This window comes from Conger conger, unplaced genomic scaffold (assembly GCF_963514075.1).
Source record: "Conger conger unplaced genomic scaffold, fConCon1.1 SCAFFOLD_66, whole genome shotgun sequence".
Taxonomy (NCBI): domain Eukaryota; kingdom Metazoa; phylum Chordata; class Actinopteri; order Anguilliformes; family Congridae; genus Conger; species Conger conger.
The window spans coordinates 115,025-132,290 of NW_026890284.1; the positions used below are offsets into that span (position 1 = coordinate 115,025).

General features: G+C 40.4%; 1 gene segment (V, D, J or C); it reads right to left on the bottom strand.

Annotated features, from left to right (window-relative positions):
• Nucleotides 1-1,891: 1,891 nt before the first annotated feature.
• Nucleotides 1,892-4,004, bottom strand: LOC133119550 (Ig kappa chain V region K29-213-like). The segment is given in 2 exon segments: nucleotides 1,892-2,271; nucleotides 3,767-4,004. Coding segments are annotated over 2 exon segments (618 nt in total).
• Between the last annotated feature and the right edge of the window lie 13,262 nt (nucleotides 4,005-17,266).

Here is a 17,266-nt window from a genome sequence, read left to right on the forward strand (position 1 = left end):
AAACGACATTCCAAAAACACTATGATCCTTTCTAATCAGTGAATCACTGATGACACATTAACAGTCTGATCTTGTTTTTGTAGTCCTAATGTTTCACTTTTCCATCTCTGTTTAATATCACATTACTGGCATTTAGTAGGCTCTTTTACACAGAATGACTTACACAATTCTACATGTGTACAGTTTCATATTAAATATACACTGAAGTCACTCAACTTACCAGCCTTCTCAAAGGTACAAACGCAGTACATGACCTGAATGACAGTCACCTCCTCTTCCCTAACCACTGCACTACACTGCCGCCCTAAACTGTGTAAGATTTAGCAACATTGAACGACATTTAAACCTTGTGTTGTCTTCAGGGTGAAAAATGACCAACCACTATGTTTAATAGCAGAGAAAACTCCCTAACTGTTCTTTTTTCAACTTTAAATTTGATGACAAATTTTGTGATGAGTGACAGATTGTTTCTTCATGCAAAATACATTTGGGGTTGAGGGGTTGAGTGAAAGTGGGCCATTTTTGACCCTAATCGTAAGACTGCACTAGGGTTAAAATGCAAGCACATCAGTGTAAAATTTTTGAAGTTTTAATTTGTTTATTTGAAAAAGCATTTAAGAATAAGCACCGCTCCAAGAGACTCTTAGTTTTTTTGGGCAAATTTACAGTTTACATATACTGTAATCTGCACCAATGCGAAGGAGGACAGGTTTGATAAATTGTGATCATTCTTGTGACAAAGATTAATTTTGATGGAAAGCTTCACTCGTGGACTTTAAATCTCACACCTGAATAAACCGTTTCTCTCTCTTCCTCCCTCTTCTTCCTCCTCACTTTGGGTTTCTTTTTGGTGAAAGTCAAAGCAGTGTAATTCATCGCTTCATCTTGATGCTAAAAGGAAATGCATGACACAGCGCATATATTATGATTATTCCTCCTTCTGATTATCATGTAATATTCACCACAGGAATTGTATATTTTAGTTTTTTTTTAAATAATTTCACAACATAATACAGCATGTATACCTGTTTACTCTTCAAGTCTGTTCTGGACACTTGGCTTGAGGCAGCCCCTGTTTGAGGAAGATTAGAAAGAAACCACTGAAGGTTCATTAAAATAATTTGAAGTGTCTTTTTATGGTGTATATTCAAATAAGAAAGCAGTTATTTTTCTTCTTCTGCTTGATTATTATCATTAATATTTTTTTTTATTATTATTCATAGTAGTCGTTTCAGTAGTGGTGGTAGTTATTCATACAGCTAATTATATTCACCACGGCAGGAAGGCAAGTTGCTACAAGTTGCATGGCAGCCAATTGCCGTTGGTGTGTTAGTATGTGTTTGAACGGGTGAATGAGAAACATCAATTGTACAGCACTTTGGATGAAGGTGCTATATCAATACCAACCATTTACCATTAAAAAATGAATAAATACAATTTTGCACTCATGATTTGATGTTTTTAACTTTAAGTTGCTTTGGATTAAAAGCATCTGCTAAATGACTAAAATGTAAATGTAATCAGTGTACATAAGTTGCACCAACCTAAAAGTAACTTTTTGCGATGTCATTTTACAGCTGTGCAGGGATGCTTTAAGATGTTGAGTATTTTTATGATCTTGTAGGTGTCAGACTAGTCTGATTTCATTTTACAAAAAAATTGTAAATAATTTTCTTTTTTTTTTACATCCATTGACTTATACCACACATTGATGAATTGGTCTCTTACCTTTGCAGTTCTCATTGTTTTTTCTCTTGCTCAGAGCGAGGATGATGTTTAGGATCACACTCAACGCCAAAGCTCCTGCCAAGCAATAAAGCGGGAGGACATCATTTCCTGATATTTTAGTAGCAAAATTTAGTATGACAAAAAAATGCACAAAAACAAGGTTTCACAATGTGACTGTGTTGTTCCTACCCTTAAAGTCCAGCTTGGTCCCGTTCCCAAACAGGATCTCCCCACAGGTGGCCACAGCACAGTAGTAAGTCCCAGCATCAGAGAGGCTGAGGTCCCTCTTGGGGAAGTTGTAGACACAACTCTGTGTGGGAGACACAGTCCCAGAGCTCCTCTGGCACTCATCACTCCTGTGTCCATGGGTGTGAATGATTCCTGGAGGGGACTCTCCTGAGCCCGGTCTGAACCAGTGCACACTGTGTTCTCCTGCACAGGTCTCAGTGTGTACTGTACACTGCAGAGTCACAGAGTCTCCTGGCTGCACTGACTCAGACTCGGGCTGCTGCAGCACTACTGTCCTGCTCTGGGACTCTGGCCCTGTCAAAAGTTAGCACTCATTACAATCAATCCAAGTTGCCCCTTGGGGGCTGTTCTGTAGGTTTCTATATAGATATGACTTGTAGTATTTCAGGTTATACAGGTTAAGATGTACTAAGGCCTGTTTTTCATTTTCACATCTATACTGTTAATTGCATTTTTTGTTGTTCCCATAAGAATGATTTGTCTATGGGTACAGGATCAATGCAATTATCAGTGTCAATTATTTTTATTATGAAATTATAAATCTCTTATCAATATATTTTGTCAATATAATGTGTAATTAAGCAAGATTAGATGAGTGTGCATTCTTTGCCATGCCAGCCAAAGGAGAGTTCTTCCATTTGTGTCGACTGCTTCAATTTTACAACAGATTACCGCTCAAATTTAAAGCTAAAAACTAGAGTTACACCAGTGATGGAACAGCCCCCAGTCTATAATCTCAGAATCTTAGACACAAAAAACATGAAAGGTTAAAACTGTAAAGCAACTGACGGTTGAGGGGGCGCTTACAAGTGGAGGAGTAGAAGATGCCGAAGAGGTGAGCGATAACTGTAAGATAAGGCTGTTGCCCCTCTCTTTACCACTAGTTAAGCATCAGCAAATGCATTTTGTCTGAGTGAAAATCCAGCACTATATTGTCCATTGGACACTATAAATTATAATATAAAAAATAAAAAAACACCACTATGTACTGTTAACTGCACAACTATTGTATTTTAGTTGATAGTTTGTCAATCATGTTTTCCATCATAGCAGAAACAGTTAATATCTCTAGGAAAAAGATCACCAAGATACAGTGAAGCTAGTACCTGCTTTTTTAATTGTTAAAAAATGTAAAAGCTACAAGATTTTAGTTATTTGGCAATGACAATGGCTTGGTTTTGTTTTCTATAGTTATTAACATAATGTAAATGATCGAATGATCCTACAGGCTTGAAATTGGTAATGGTTTCTATTTTTATGTTGCATTCAGTCTTTAACAATCTATATAATAACTTTCTTTTCTATATAATAACTTTCTTTTTTATTTTAGCGGAAAAAGCACAGGTACTGCTATTTTGTACTTAGGCTGAGCATATACTGATGGTTTAACAGAATGGGAGTGTTAAAAACATGATAAAATAGTGTACCCAATCATTTTCAGTCACCACCGTTGTGCAAATAACAAATGAAAGATCTGCTTTTCAGTGAAATATCACTAAAACTGTGATATACCTGTATGCGGTAAAACATTTGAGTGTCACATTTAAAGTTGAAGCGGTGCATTTTTCATTACATTTCTGTCACCATTTTATTTTTCTTGAGCGCTTTTGTTTAATGAATTTAATAAATTCTTTTTTTCTGTGGCTTTCTTCAAATAAATGTACCAATAGCTTTTACGTGTGGGGTGTGTAATGGTTGCATCAGAAAGATGGTTTGGTTACCCCTGCTATAGAATGACGATTTACAATTACAATAGGCTTTGGAAAAAGGAATTAAGTTTCATATTTACCCAGCACAATTACAGTAGTTCCATCTCCAATGCTCATCTCTCTGAAGCGTGTAATAGCGCAGTAGTATGTGGCTGAATCTGACAGCTCTACATGTGAGACAGTCAGGTTAAAGGTCTCATTTGCTATCTGAGCACTAAGACGTTTACTGTTTTCAAACTCATTGAAAAATGTAGCTTCTGTTTGATAGTTCCATGTCCTTGCTAATATCTGAGGCTTCTGTCCAATAGATTGTTTCATCGAGCTGAAATTTAGCGGTTCTTTCTCAAGATATAATAAACATGGGAGAGTCACGGTGTCTCCAAGCTGAGCTGTCACCAGTGCGTTAGGTTGAACTATGCTTCCAAGATGGCCATCTGAAACACAGAAAGCAATATTTCAACTTTACTGGTAATGAAAATACTAAGGAACTGGCTGATAAGGTAATAATAGTAATAAACTTACACACTTTGCTGAAAAACACAAGAATAACACAGAGGGCTGCCATCGCTGTATCTGAGCTCTTCTGTCCTTGAGTCTCTCCTTTGGTTGAGACCCTGTTGTGCCCTGCACTGTAAAACTCAAACTGTACAGAGTAGGAGGACTTGAGCTGATCATTTTCCAGTAGGAGGTCACAAGTCAGGGGCAGTTTTTATTGGTTGTTCAAACAGATTACTATGTGATGAAGATCCACAAAAAAACCCTCTCAGTGCAACAGGCAAAAAAAACAAAAACCAGTGAGGTCGTCATTGTAAAGGAGAATTTGTTCATAACAGACCATTCTGGTTAATCGGGGTCTATTAACAGTAATACATTTGTTTATTAAGTATTGTAAACATGCTGAAATCTGCATGAAGTGTGAAATATTTTACAGTACATAGAGTATAAACACACATTTAGACCGTAATGACACTTATGTATAGATATCGTTACTTGTATTGTATTGTTCTTTTTATTGGCTGTTGTTGTATTCTAGCTGCCAACAGTGGTATGCTAGTTTGAATGTTGATTGTACTCTTCAAGGGTTCTGAATTTCTGTATGTTTACACTAGGACTCGGAAATGTACTGTCCTCTCAGGTCTACTTTTGCACTTGTTCTTGTGATTGATTTGCACTTTGTTGTACGTCGCTCTGGATAAGAGCGTCTGCTAAATTCCACGTAATGTAATGTAACATTGGAAACTGCATTTCAATCCGTGTTACGTGACCCCTGCCAGGACATTCCACTGACTCCATTTTGTTCCTGCCTAAAGTATCAGGGTTTGGGAATTAACTCAGACAATGTAATGTGTTATATACTGTAGGCAACAGAAAAGATGTATTAATTAATGATTGGATAACCTTTGCCCTTGGATAAGGATTGGCTGAGCGTGCCAGGTTAAATAGCACCACCCTGTGCATTTGGCGCGCTCTCAAGTTGAATGCCTAAAAAACATGCTCCTTGTCTGTTCTGCAAGTGTTGAGCATGAACCGTGCTTTTTGGGTTAGCAAATAAAAAGAACTAAGTAAAAGTTCCCATTGTGTCTCGTTACGTGTGTATATAGTCTGTCTCTTTCCTTCTGTTCCCTGCCAGATTGTTATGTGCCCTGCTTCCTGCTTGCCATATGCTCCAGCGGGGGTTCTCCTGTTTCCTGTTTCCTGTGTCACGACTTAGCTGTTCCTGTGCACGGCTTACTTGTTCCTGTGTTCCTGTGTCCTGCTCCTGTGTTCCCGGTTCCTTACCCCTCCTCTCTCCAGCAGTCAGCCTCCTTTCCTCCTTCCCGCTCTTTCCCCGTTCCTGCCCCATTGGACTGACTTCTTGGTTTCAACTCTCGCTGGCTCTGGACCTTGTTCTGTCTGCTCTGCAGTGCCCTGTCTTCCCAGTTTCTGACCAGCGCCTGTCGCCTTCACTGCCTTGTCTGTGTTACTTCTGTTTGCTGGCTATTGAACTCAGGCTGTATAACCTTGAAACTAAATCTACCTGTTTTGCCATTTATGAATCCGCGATTGGTTTTGAGTGCCTTTTTTCTTACTGAAAATGTACCGTAACAACTTCATTAGAAGAAGATCAATTCAGAGGACAAGAACAGCATTTAGTTTAGTATTTTAACCAAAAGACGGTTAGGTCAGTCTTTCACTGAACCAGTGGCTCCACATCCACCAGCAAAGCTGGCCTTCCTCAGACGGCTCAGCTGATCAGACAGAGCCCTGCATAGCAACTGTGTGTGTAGGTGTGTGTAGGTGTCTGTATGCAAAAAAGAGAACAAACTCAAACTCAAAAAGATCTCCTGGGAAAACTAAGTTTCTAGTGGAAGTGGTGTTGGAGCCAGTAGGAGGCATTCTTCTCTCTGGTCAAAGAAATGCCCCTGTGTAGCGATGGGGACACTATGCTCTAGGAGATGCCGTCTTTCAGATAAGTCCTGACTCACAGAGGTCCCATGACAAAGAGCAAAGAGCAAGTGTTGAGTAAATTTCCAACCTGGCTCTCTCAGCCTGCCACCTAATCATCCCCTGATTTAATTGGCAACAAATAAATATCTCTCCTCTCCACCTTAGCTGACGTGTGGTGAGCATTCTGGTGCAAAATGGCTGCCATTGCATTTCCCAAGTTGGTGCTCCTGTAAATGTTGGTGGTGCTTGAGCCCAGCTTTCCTCTCATAAGATGATCATAATTCATTAAACAAAACCAGTTGAGCCCACTACTGGCCACATTACAGTCATATACAAAAATTTGGGCATCCTTGGTAAAAAAGCCTTGCAATTAATATCTTGGTGAATCGAAGCGAACCTGACCTCCAAGTGGTACAAAGTTAAACATGACACATTTCTTCAAAATCTAAAGCAAGTGGCTTTTTATTTAAATTTTTTACATTTTTTTTTACATATAAAAAAAAGAAGAAATAAAACGAGTTTGGGAACCCTCTCAGTTAGTACTCCAAATATAACAGCTTGCAAACACTTCTTGTAGACAGCTAGGAGTCTTTCAATTATCCTGGCAGAACAACTCTAGCTCAGAAATATCCCTTGGCCTCCTGGCATTTTTGGGATCTTTCCACAGATTAATTTTTTTTTTTTCCTGGAGGTACTTCATGGTTGATTTTGAGGTATGCTTTGGATCATTGTCTGGCTGGAATACCCACCCTCTCTTCCACATCAGTGTCTATACTGACCTTCGAACATTAGCCTCTAGAATTACTTCAGATTAAAAAGTTCAGCCCCGGAGTTATATGCACTAAACTCACTGAAGCCCTAACAAGTAAATCACCTGGTCTGGGCCTTAGTAATCATCTTTTTTAAAAGTAACAAGGAATAATCCAAAAGGATCCCCAACCTTTTGCTCAGGGCCCTTTTCCTTTTTCATCAATTATAAACCGTAAACAATTTAAAGAAAAAGCAATGTTGTTTAAAAAAAGAAAGGTCTCAGTACAGATTTACAGATCAGGTTTGCTTCCCCTCACATACAGATTAATTGTATGGGACATTAAACCAGTGGTGCCCAAATATTTACACCCCGCTGTATATGCAGGGCCAGGCTTGCCCAGGTTTGCCACCTCAGCTAAAGACCCTTGCAACCCCAACACCGGCTTCCTGAAAGAAACTGACAAACAAACTGCAGAACCCAGCAGAACCCAGCAGAACCCAGCAGACAGAGTAGGAGAGGCATCACAGTGTGTGTGTTTGTGTGTGTGTGTGTGTGTGTGTGTGTGTGTGTGCGCGTGTGTTTGTTACTGTTGCTGTGTGCATGTGCATCGATGTCCCTGTGTGCCTGTGTGCCTGTGTGTGTGTGTGTGTGTGTGTGTGTGTGTGTGTGTGCATCGATGTACCTGTGTGCCTGTGTGTATTTGTGTGTGTGTGTGTGGTCATCGATGTGCCTGTGTGTATTTGTGTGTGTGTGTGTGTGTGTGTGTGTGCATCGATGTGCCTGCATATGCATGTCTGTGTGACTGTGAGTGAGTGTGTGTGACTGTGTGTATGTGTGTGTCCATCTATGTTCCTTTGTATATATGTGTGTGTGTTTCTGTGCATGTGTTTCTTCCAGTGGGTTTTTTTTTCACGTCTGCTGTATGTTTGCGTGTTTGTCTAGATGTCTTTGATGAGAAGTCATGAGGGCACATCCTGCCAAACCCCAGGCTGAGTAAATAAGTTTTGGCGCAAATGAAATATAAGCCCCTCTGCCTTCTTGGATGCTCATTCCAAGTAAAAGTGGAACACTCACTGAGCACTTCATTAGGCATTTATTAGACTTAATTTTTTTGACTTATTGGTCTTCTGCTACTGCAGCCTATCCACTTAGAGGTTTGACGCATTGTGTGTTCAGAGATGCTCTTCTGCATACCGGTGTTGTAATGTGTGGTTTTTTGCAGTACTGTCACCTTCCTGTCAGCTTTGACCAGTCTGGCCCTTCTCCTCCAACATCTCTCATTAACAATGGGTTTTTGCCTACAGAACTGCTACTCATTGGAGGTTTTTTTGTTTTTCGCACCATTCTCTGAAAACTCTGACTGTTGTACATGAAAATCCCTTTTCAAAAACCTTCATCACTGCTTTCTGTGAGCATTTTTTTTTTTTGTGGGGGGGGGGGGGGGATTTTAGAGACTAAAACTAGGAAGAGACTACTACTGTAATAACTACTGTACGTAATACATTCAGTATGCTGTGCTGCTCTCTACTGGTGAAACTCTGAACAGCACACATTTTAAAAGAGGATCATGATGGCCATGCAGTGTATCAAAAGGCAACTAAGAAGCAAATGATGAATATAGAATAGATTATAGAATAGAAATGTGAAATGTCCTCTTTAATTCCAGAGAGAAATGCTGACCTTTTGTCACAGCAATTCTGGGACTATATTTGTAAACGGCCTGTAGCGTAGTGCTGAAGGCCAGACTGGTTGAAGCTGACAGGAAGGTGATAGTAATGTAAATATCTATCATCATCTGATACACAGGTTTCAGCCCATATCTCTGCTTGCCTGAGTGACATCCAGAGCTGGATGGACAACCACCATCTAAAGTTCAACCCAGGTAAGACTGAAATGATATTCATCCCTGCTAATACCTCTCCCCATCTGGATCTCTCCATTTCCCGAGGGGATACCTCACTGATGCCATCGCCCAGTGCAAGGAACCTCGGCGTGGTGATGGACAGCAGACTGTCCCTCTCCGAGAACATTGCGGCGGTGACCCGGTCATGCAGGTTCTTCCGATACAACATACGAAGAATCTGCCCCTTCTCACCCCCTACTCGCCCGAACTCCTGGTCCAAGCGATGGTTCTGTCCCGCCTGGACTACTGCAATTCCCTCTTGGCTGGCCTCCCAGCGTCTGCCATCAGACCCCTCCAACTTATCCAGAATGCAGCAGCTTGTCTGGTCTTCAACCTTCCCAAATACGAACAAACTCCCCGTTGAGGTCAGAACTGTAGAATCTCTCCCCACCTTCAAGCGCAAACTGAAGATGCACCTCTTCAAGCAGCACCTCTCCCCGTCTCTCCCTACCTCCCTGTGAACCTTAATTGTTGTCTTTCTGTGATTTATTTTTTTGTGTATCGGTATTTTTAGTTTGGCTAGGTAAGCAGTGTTAGACTAGTTAAGTTAGGTCACTTTTGCTTTGTTTTGTTTGTTTTAAAAAATGAATTAATAAATAAATAAACAAAAGAGAAAATCAAATAGGCCCTGGTCCTTATCCTTGTTGTACAGGTAGCAGTTGAAATTGTACTTCCGTCTAGGGTCTTTCAGCGCGCTTATCCCTGGTTAATGGGTATGCACTTTGTTATAAGTCGCTCTGGATAAGAGCATCTGCTAAATGCCATAAATGTAATGTAATGTAAAAATAACCAATAATCAATGACTTTAGAAAATGAATTATGCAAATTAACATGTTTGGCTTAACACACAGTATAAGTAGTAACAAACCATAATACCATAATACTGTATATCTCAATTTCTTAACACTTACACAACCCAAGGACACACAAAGCAAAGTTTGAATGACACCCCAAAAAATATTTCCTTTCTTAGGGTAATTTAAATTTAAAAGGAATTTAAAGTTATTTATAATAAAATATTGATCAGGAGATTTCATAGATGTCTATATACATATGCATCGGTTCTGTATAATTCCACTGGTAATGTGTCAGCGTGAAAGTAAATTGTTGAAAACTTGTACATGAAAAAACAAATGTAACTCATGAACTACATTTCATATTTACCCGTCACAATTAAAGTAGTTCCATCACCATAGATGATCTCTCTGAAGAATGTAAAAGTGCAGTAGTATGTGGCTGAATCCGACTTCTCTGCTTGCGAGACAGTCAGGTTAAAGATCCCCTTCGCTGTCTTAGCACTCAGGTGTGTGCTGTTTTTAAAATGATTGAAAAATTCAGCCTCTGATTGATAGTTCAATATCATTGCTACAAGCTGAGGCTTCTGTCCAAGCGGTTGCTTTAACCAGCCGACATATTTCACTTCACCGTCAGGATAGAAACACGGGAGAGTCACGGTGTCTCCAAGCTGAGCTGTCACCAGTGCGTTAGGCTGAACTACACTCTGCCCAAGCAGACCACCTGGAATCCAACAGAAAGCTATATTTCAAATTCACTGACAATGGGAGAAAAAAACATTAATTGCTGTATAAATAAGTTAAGAACACTTATACACTTACACAGTTTGCTGAAAAACACAAGAAGGGCACAGAGTGGTGCCATCATTGTGTCTGTATTCTCTTCTTGAGACCGTCCTCTCCCTATGCCCCTGAAAATCTAGCTGTACAGAGACGGAGGACTTGACGTAATAGTTTCCAGTGATTCTCAGAACAGTAGGAGGTAAGTTGTCAGCAGCAGATTTGATTGGCTGTTCAAACAAGCAAAGTATTTGGGGCAAATATCAATAACTCAACACCCAAAGAACGAAAGAAAACCCTTATACTTGGAATCATTCCCACTTCACTTCAATGTGTTATGTCTATACAGTTGTTACTCATATATTGCAATCATCTGAACCTCCTAAAGTTTTAAATCGATTCCATTGAGAATGATTAGGCAATGGAAACTTCACCTCAGTCCCTACTGATATGTAACCCCTGCTTTCATATTCCACAGGATCATTTGTGTACCAACTTATCATAAAACTTCAGGGGGCCGGGATTCATTCAAATAAAGTAACCTGGAAGATGACAGATTGACCTCCTTACTTCTTAATGAACATGCACCATCAAAACTTTAATAGATTTAACACACAAAATTGATTAATTTATAAGATTATGAAGATAATGAGTGTGGATGTTGGTTTAGCCTTTTACATAAAAGAGGGCACCACCTGCAGTTCCATATGTGCCTGTGTGTGTGTGTGTGTGTGTGTGTGGGTGCGCGTGTGCGTATGTGTGTGTGTGCGTGTGTGTGGACAGGACTACAGCGGTCTGACACAGATGCGACTTCTGGGAGGAAAAAAAAAAAATGTGCAGAGACTGTGTGAGGAGAGTGAGAGGAGAGTGGTGGAAGCCATGTCAGGGTGCTGTCCTGACCATGAGTTTCTGTAAGGGCGAGGCAAGCAGACAGGTTTGTGAGTTCTGAAACCAAGATCGTCCTCTCTGGCAGGGAGCCAGCCAGTTATCTAAATTGGCTTCAGCCTGGTTCAGCAATAGTCCCTCATACAGCTGTCTCGGCTTGATGAGCAGGGTGCTGAAGCTTCCCCTGGTCCTGCAGGGTTTATTACATTGCATTACATTACATTACATTATTGGCATTTGGCAAATGCTATTATCCAGAGGGATGTACAGTTTATTAGACTAAGCAGGAGACAATCTTCCCCTGGAGCAATGCACCCCTACAAATGTATCAATGGCACTGAATTTTCCTGCTGTGTAATGGGACAGTAGGAGTCAGCACAGCCTGTAGATGGACCGGAGAATATAGAATTCCCACAGAATATTGGACATTTGGATAAACCAATTTATCTACCATGAATAAATTCCATCCATCCATCATCTTAACCTGCTTATCCTGAACAGGGTCACTGGAGCCTAATACACTGGGCGAAAGGCAGGAATACACCCAGGACATCGCAGGGCACACATACCATTCACTCACACACTCATACCCACGGGCAATTTAGACTCTCCAATCAGCTAGACCTGCATGTCTTTGGACTGAGGGGGGAAACCGGAGTACCCGGAGGAAACCCACGCAAACACGGGGAGAACATGCAAACTCCACACAGAGAGGCCCCAGCCAACCGGGATTCGAACCCAGGACCTCCTTGCTGTGAAGCAGCAGTGCAACCCATTGCACCATCCGTGCCGCCCCTTAAATAAATTCCGCTGAAATAAATAAGTGCAGTACACAATATATTTACAAATCGTTCCTACATTTATAGTGCCTTTATTTACTACACTCATGGCCTTGCTCACAGCATAACTTTGTGCTCTTTTTGAAATGACGTATAAGTTCAGAGGAATTATGAGCGCACATCCTGCCAAAACCCACAGATTCAGTAAATAGGTCTTGGCCCAAATTAAATGCAAGCCCCTGATTGGGTGAAACTTGCACATGTGTATTGCCGTAACCTTTTGCCTTGACCCAGATTTTTCACCATCAAATTTAGATTCTGACACAAGGTTTATAGCTGACGACAAAAATGTTCTTGGACAGGATGTTGAACCCAGAAGACCTACTTTGTGTAACAGCAAGTCATATTTTATTGCATTATTAGAGGCCCATATTTCTGAGCCAATTATACAAACAAAAAGATCACATATTATTTCATGAGTTACATATACTGGTAGAGTTACCAGAGAGGACTAGTGGAGTTACCATTGAGTACTAGATGATTTTCCAGGGAGTACTATAGGAGTTACCAGAGAAGACTAGAGGAGTTTCCAGAGTGGACTAGAGGTGTTACCAGTTAGTACTAGAGGAGTTACCAGGGAGTAATAGAATTGTTACCAGGAAGTACAAGAGGAGTTACAAAAGGAGACAGCATGTTACCCAGTTTTCAAATTGTCTGAGTTGGCTGAAATAAGAAATATTGGAGCAGACAGAGCTCAGAGCAACACAGTGTTTAATGAACAGGGAGACTGGCGTTTTCCAAAACTCCAGTGTTCTTTATGTCAGCCTAGTCCCTGTGAAATTGACTGTTCAGTTAAGAACATTCTAATTACACAGTTCACAATTCAAAAGGGAAACATTTTCCGAACATAGCATAAGCAATAAACCAGAAATAACTTCAGCAATTCTACCCATAATGCAGTTTGCCCATGACAAAGCACCTGTGTCAACATCAAAGCCCTGAGGTTCTGACACTCGATGACATCACAATTACCCCATTAAGGGAACTTCCTCTTTTATCGCAATGGGCCCTGTCTCAAGTCAATGATCATCAATCAATGGTGATTGTATTTAAAGCAAATGGCAAAGTAGACTAAAAATGACATGGATGAACTGTCGTTAAACTGCCCATTTGATTGAACATTTTAGCTCTGTAGATTGTGGTGTGCTGTCCCATCAGTACCCATGCATCCCAGCATCCTGGGGGTGAAGGAAGGCCATGGACCACACCGGTGGCCCCACTCACAGGCAGGCTGGGAGATGCAGCTCATTGGAATTATGCCAGCTGATATCCATTGCCTTCATTGAGCCTTAAAGGGATAATTCACTTTGGTGTAAAACAAATCATTTTGTGAGCTCAGTCCATTTTATTTGCATTGACTGAACACTGGCAGCATCATGCCGTCTCTGCCAACCGTTAACAATGTCGCTCTATTGCCCGGCTTGTTTTTACATTTTTGAGATGTCGCTGAAATAAATATTTACAAAGCACACAGTATCTATGGATGGACGATAAAAAAAGAATACCAAGCTCAAATAACGATGATGACGAAAATGCATCAGACATAAAAAAGAATATTAATAACATAATTGGTAGCCTCTTTTGTCGATCTATTACATTCTGTAGTTAGTACAATGATTAATGCGACCCCTCGAAAACGTGAGGATACCTCTCAAGGGGCTTATCCCGTTACAATAAATGTCCTACATTTTGAGTGAATTGCGACATAAGGGAAATGCAGCGATAGCGATAACGGTCAGTAGGCACAGCTGATGTTCGTAGTGTTTAAGAAAGGGCCTTGTTCTCTAATACTGGGCGACTTTTTCTCCAAATGGATGCTGTTTTGTTTGAGGGTTTGTTTGTTGTGGCTGTTCTTTCAAAGTTCCGGGATTATTGAAAGGCCATGTATATTTATGACTTTATTTCGGCTGGCCATCACGTGATTGTGGCCACACCCAGCGCTTCATCACCAGGTCAATCAGGATGTAGGAAATGTGTTTGGTTTGTAGGAGTGTTTGGATGCTAACCTTACCATGGTTTACCAAAAATGCTCCAAAATGTGTACCTCTGTAAAATGTTCTACGCAAAAAGCCTTTTCAAGTCAAATTATGGTTTGAGAGAAAAACATCAAATTGTGGTTTGAGCTGGGTAATTATCAACCTAATGGCCGAAGACTGCTTGTGGACAGCACAATAATAATAATAATAATAATAATAATAATAATAGAAAAACTGCATGTAGTCAGTGATTATTTCAAAAGCACAAACAAAGCTTTGACTCCCTGAAGTACTGCAGGAAACAAGAATGAGAAAGTGAGGAGTGTGAGAGAGAGAGCAGAAGAGAAAGAGAGTGAGCAAGTGAGAGAGAGAGCGAAAGAGAGAAGGAGAGAGGGAGATAGAGAGAGAGAGAGAGAGAGAGAGAGAGAGAGAGAGAGAGAGAGAGCAGGTAACATATCAAAGGGGGGCATGCTGTGGAAACCATAAAGGCAGAGCACAAGAGTTTTGTTTTGAGTCAATGGCCCGAGAGTCAGACCAAACCACAGAGATAGCTCCCGCCCCAGCATATATAAATGCCAACCATTTACCATTTTACATTTACCTTTTACACACATACGCACACATAGACACATACACACATATACACACATACACACATATACACATACACACACACATAGACACACACACACACACACACACATACACACATACACATACACACACATACACACACACACACTTCCCCCTCACACATGCACTCACTCCTGCACACCATAGCAGGCTGATATTAGATGTCAAAAATACAAGGCAACATCGAAAAAGTGTTATTACCACAGTGTAAAGTGTACATAATCATACAATTTATTTACTAATATTTACAGAAACAATCACCGAAAAATGTGCAAATTAAATATATTACATAAGAATTATGTGGTGATTCTTGAACATTTTTTATCTTAATATCATAATTTATCATCACAATAATACAGATGCAATTACATAACTTTCAAATAATGTCATTACCATACTGTTCTGCCTCCCAGTGGCAACACTGTGAACTACTCATATTTGGGAAGAAGCTCACATGACATTCAGCGCATACAGAAAGGCAACAAATGTGTTTTAATTACAGGGTGTAATACTGACCTTTGGTCAGTGCGATTTATGCATTAAAAAAGGAAAATCCCATGATTTTGAGTCATTTACAGCCACATGCACTCACTGAGCACTGTATTAGGAACACCTACTAATTTGTGTGATTATCTAAACAGCCAATTGTGTGGCAGTAGAGCAATGCATACAATCATGTAGATACAGGTCAGGAGCTTCAGTAAAATCAGTCACTTTCACCATCTGTTATGTTCCTGTGTTCTGTCCTGTGTTAGTTCATCTTTGTTTATCATCATTATTCTTGTAATTTATTATTTTTCATATTTCATGTCTGGTGTTCTGTTTATAGTCATTCGTCTTTGCACTCGTCTTCCCCTGTGATGTCTGACTCTGAATGTTTGCTCGCCCAGTCACTCCCTTGTCTGCGTGCCCCACTATTCGGGTGTTTAAGGTAGTTCTGGGGTTCAGTCTTCCTTCCAATCTTGTATTCTTTACTTCCTGCTTTCTCTCCATTTCATGTTTGTACATAGCACTAATATACTAATCCCAACTCACATAGAATTTGTACAGTACTAATTATACTAACACACTAATATGTTTGTCAAACTAACAAACTAACATTCACTAGTTTTCGGTATTTGTAATTTAAATCACTTAACTAACTTACTAATGCATCTCCAGTTTCAATTCTGTTCTGTAACTTCGCCTCCCTTTTCTATCACTGATTACTTGCTTAGTTTCAGCGAAGTATTCGCACCTGTCTCTCTGTATCTCTGCATCTCCTGATTCTCTGCAATTGTCTACTCTCTAGTCTGGAGCCGTTTGTATTACATGTGTGTCTTTGTGAATCCAGTCCGCGTTTTCATTTCCCCCTTGTTATTGTCCTATTACCCTTTCATGTGTCTCACCTCATGTTTATTTGTTAGACCGCCCTCACTCCCATGGCCCACCTAGTTTGTCTCATTCCCCTATGTATTTATACCTGTCCTTTTCAGTTGCACGCTGCTAGTTCGTCTTGTCCTGTCTTGAGCCCACGGTTGTCCCCCGGTTCTAGCCTCCTTGTTCCCGAGTCCTTGCCCTTTTTTTCCCAGTATTTCCAGTTTTGACCCCTGCCTGCTTCCCCGGACTCTTCTTTGCTTGTTGGATATTTGTACCTCTGCCTTCTTGGACTGACCCCCTGATTTTTGACCCTGGCCTGTTTTTTGACTCCGCTCTGTCTGCCCCTTTTGAAATTAAATCTGCCATTTTTCTGCACCACTGTCTGCTTTTGGTTCCTCTGTTCACCCCAGCATAACAACATCAGAATGGGGGAAAAATGTGACTTTGACCGTGGAATGATTGTTAGTGCCAGACAGGGTGCTTTGAGTATCTCAGGAACTGCTGATCTGGGAGTTTCACGCACAACAGTCTGTAGAGTTTGCAGAGAATGGTGCGACAAATAAAAAACATCCAGAGAGCAGTAGTTCTGCGGGCAGCAATGCCATGTTAATGAGGAGTTTAGAGGAGAAGGGCCTGACTGGTCAAAGCTGACCGGAAGGTGACAGTAACGCAAATAACCACACATTACAACAGTGGTATGCAGAAGAGCACACACTGCCTCAAACCTATAAGTGGATAGGCTACAGCAGCAGAAGACCTAATCAGTCTAAAAAAGCAGTCTCATAAATACCGAATAAAATGCTCACTGAGTGTATAAGCCAAAGCAAAAGAGAAAATGTTGAAGATTTTGATAGAAAGCTTCACTCATGGTCTTTAAATCTCACACCTGAATAAACCATTTCTCTCTCCACCTCCCTCTTCTTCCTCCTCACTTTGGGTTTCTTGGTGGTGAAAGTCAAAGCAGCGTAATTCATCGCTTCATCTTGATGCTAAAAGGAAACATGAGACAACACATACGGTTACTCCTCATTCCGATGATCATTTTACCAGGATATTCAACACAGAAATTGCTTGAGTTTATTCAAAATATGAAATATAATATTTGTACCTGTTCGCCCGATAAAGACACTTGTTTATTTGATGCAGCCCCTGTTTGAGTAAAATTATTAATTAATTAATTTATGATTCATTTATTTAATTTATTTAACCAGGATAGGCTCATTGAGATTAAGA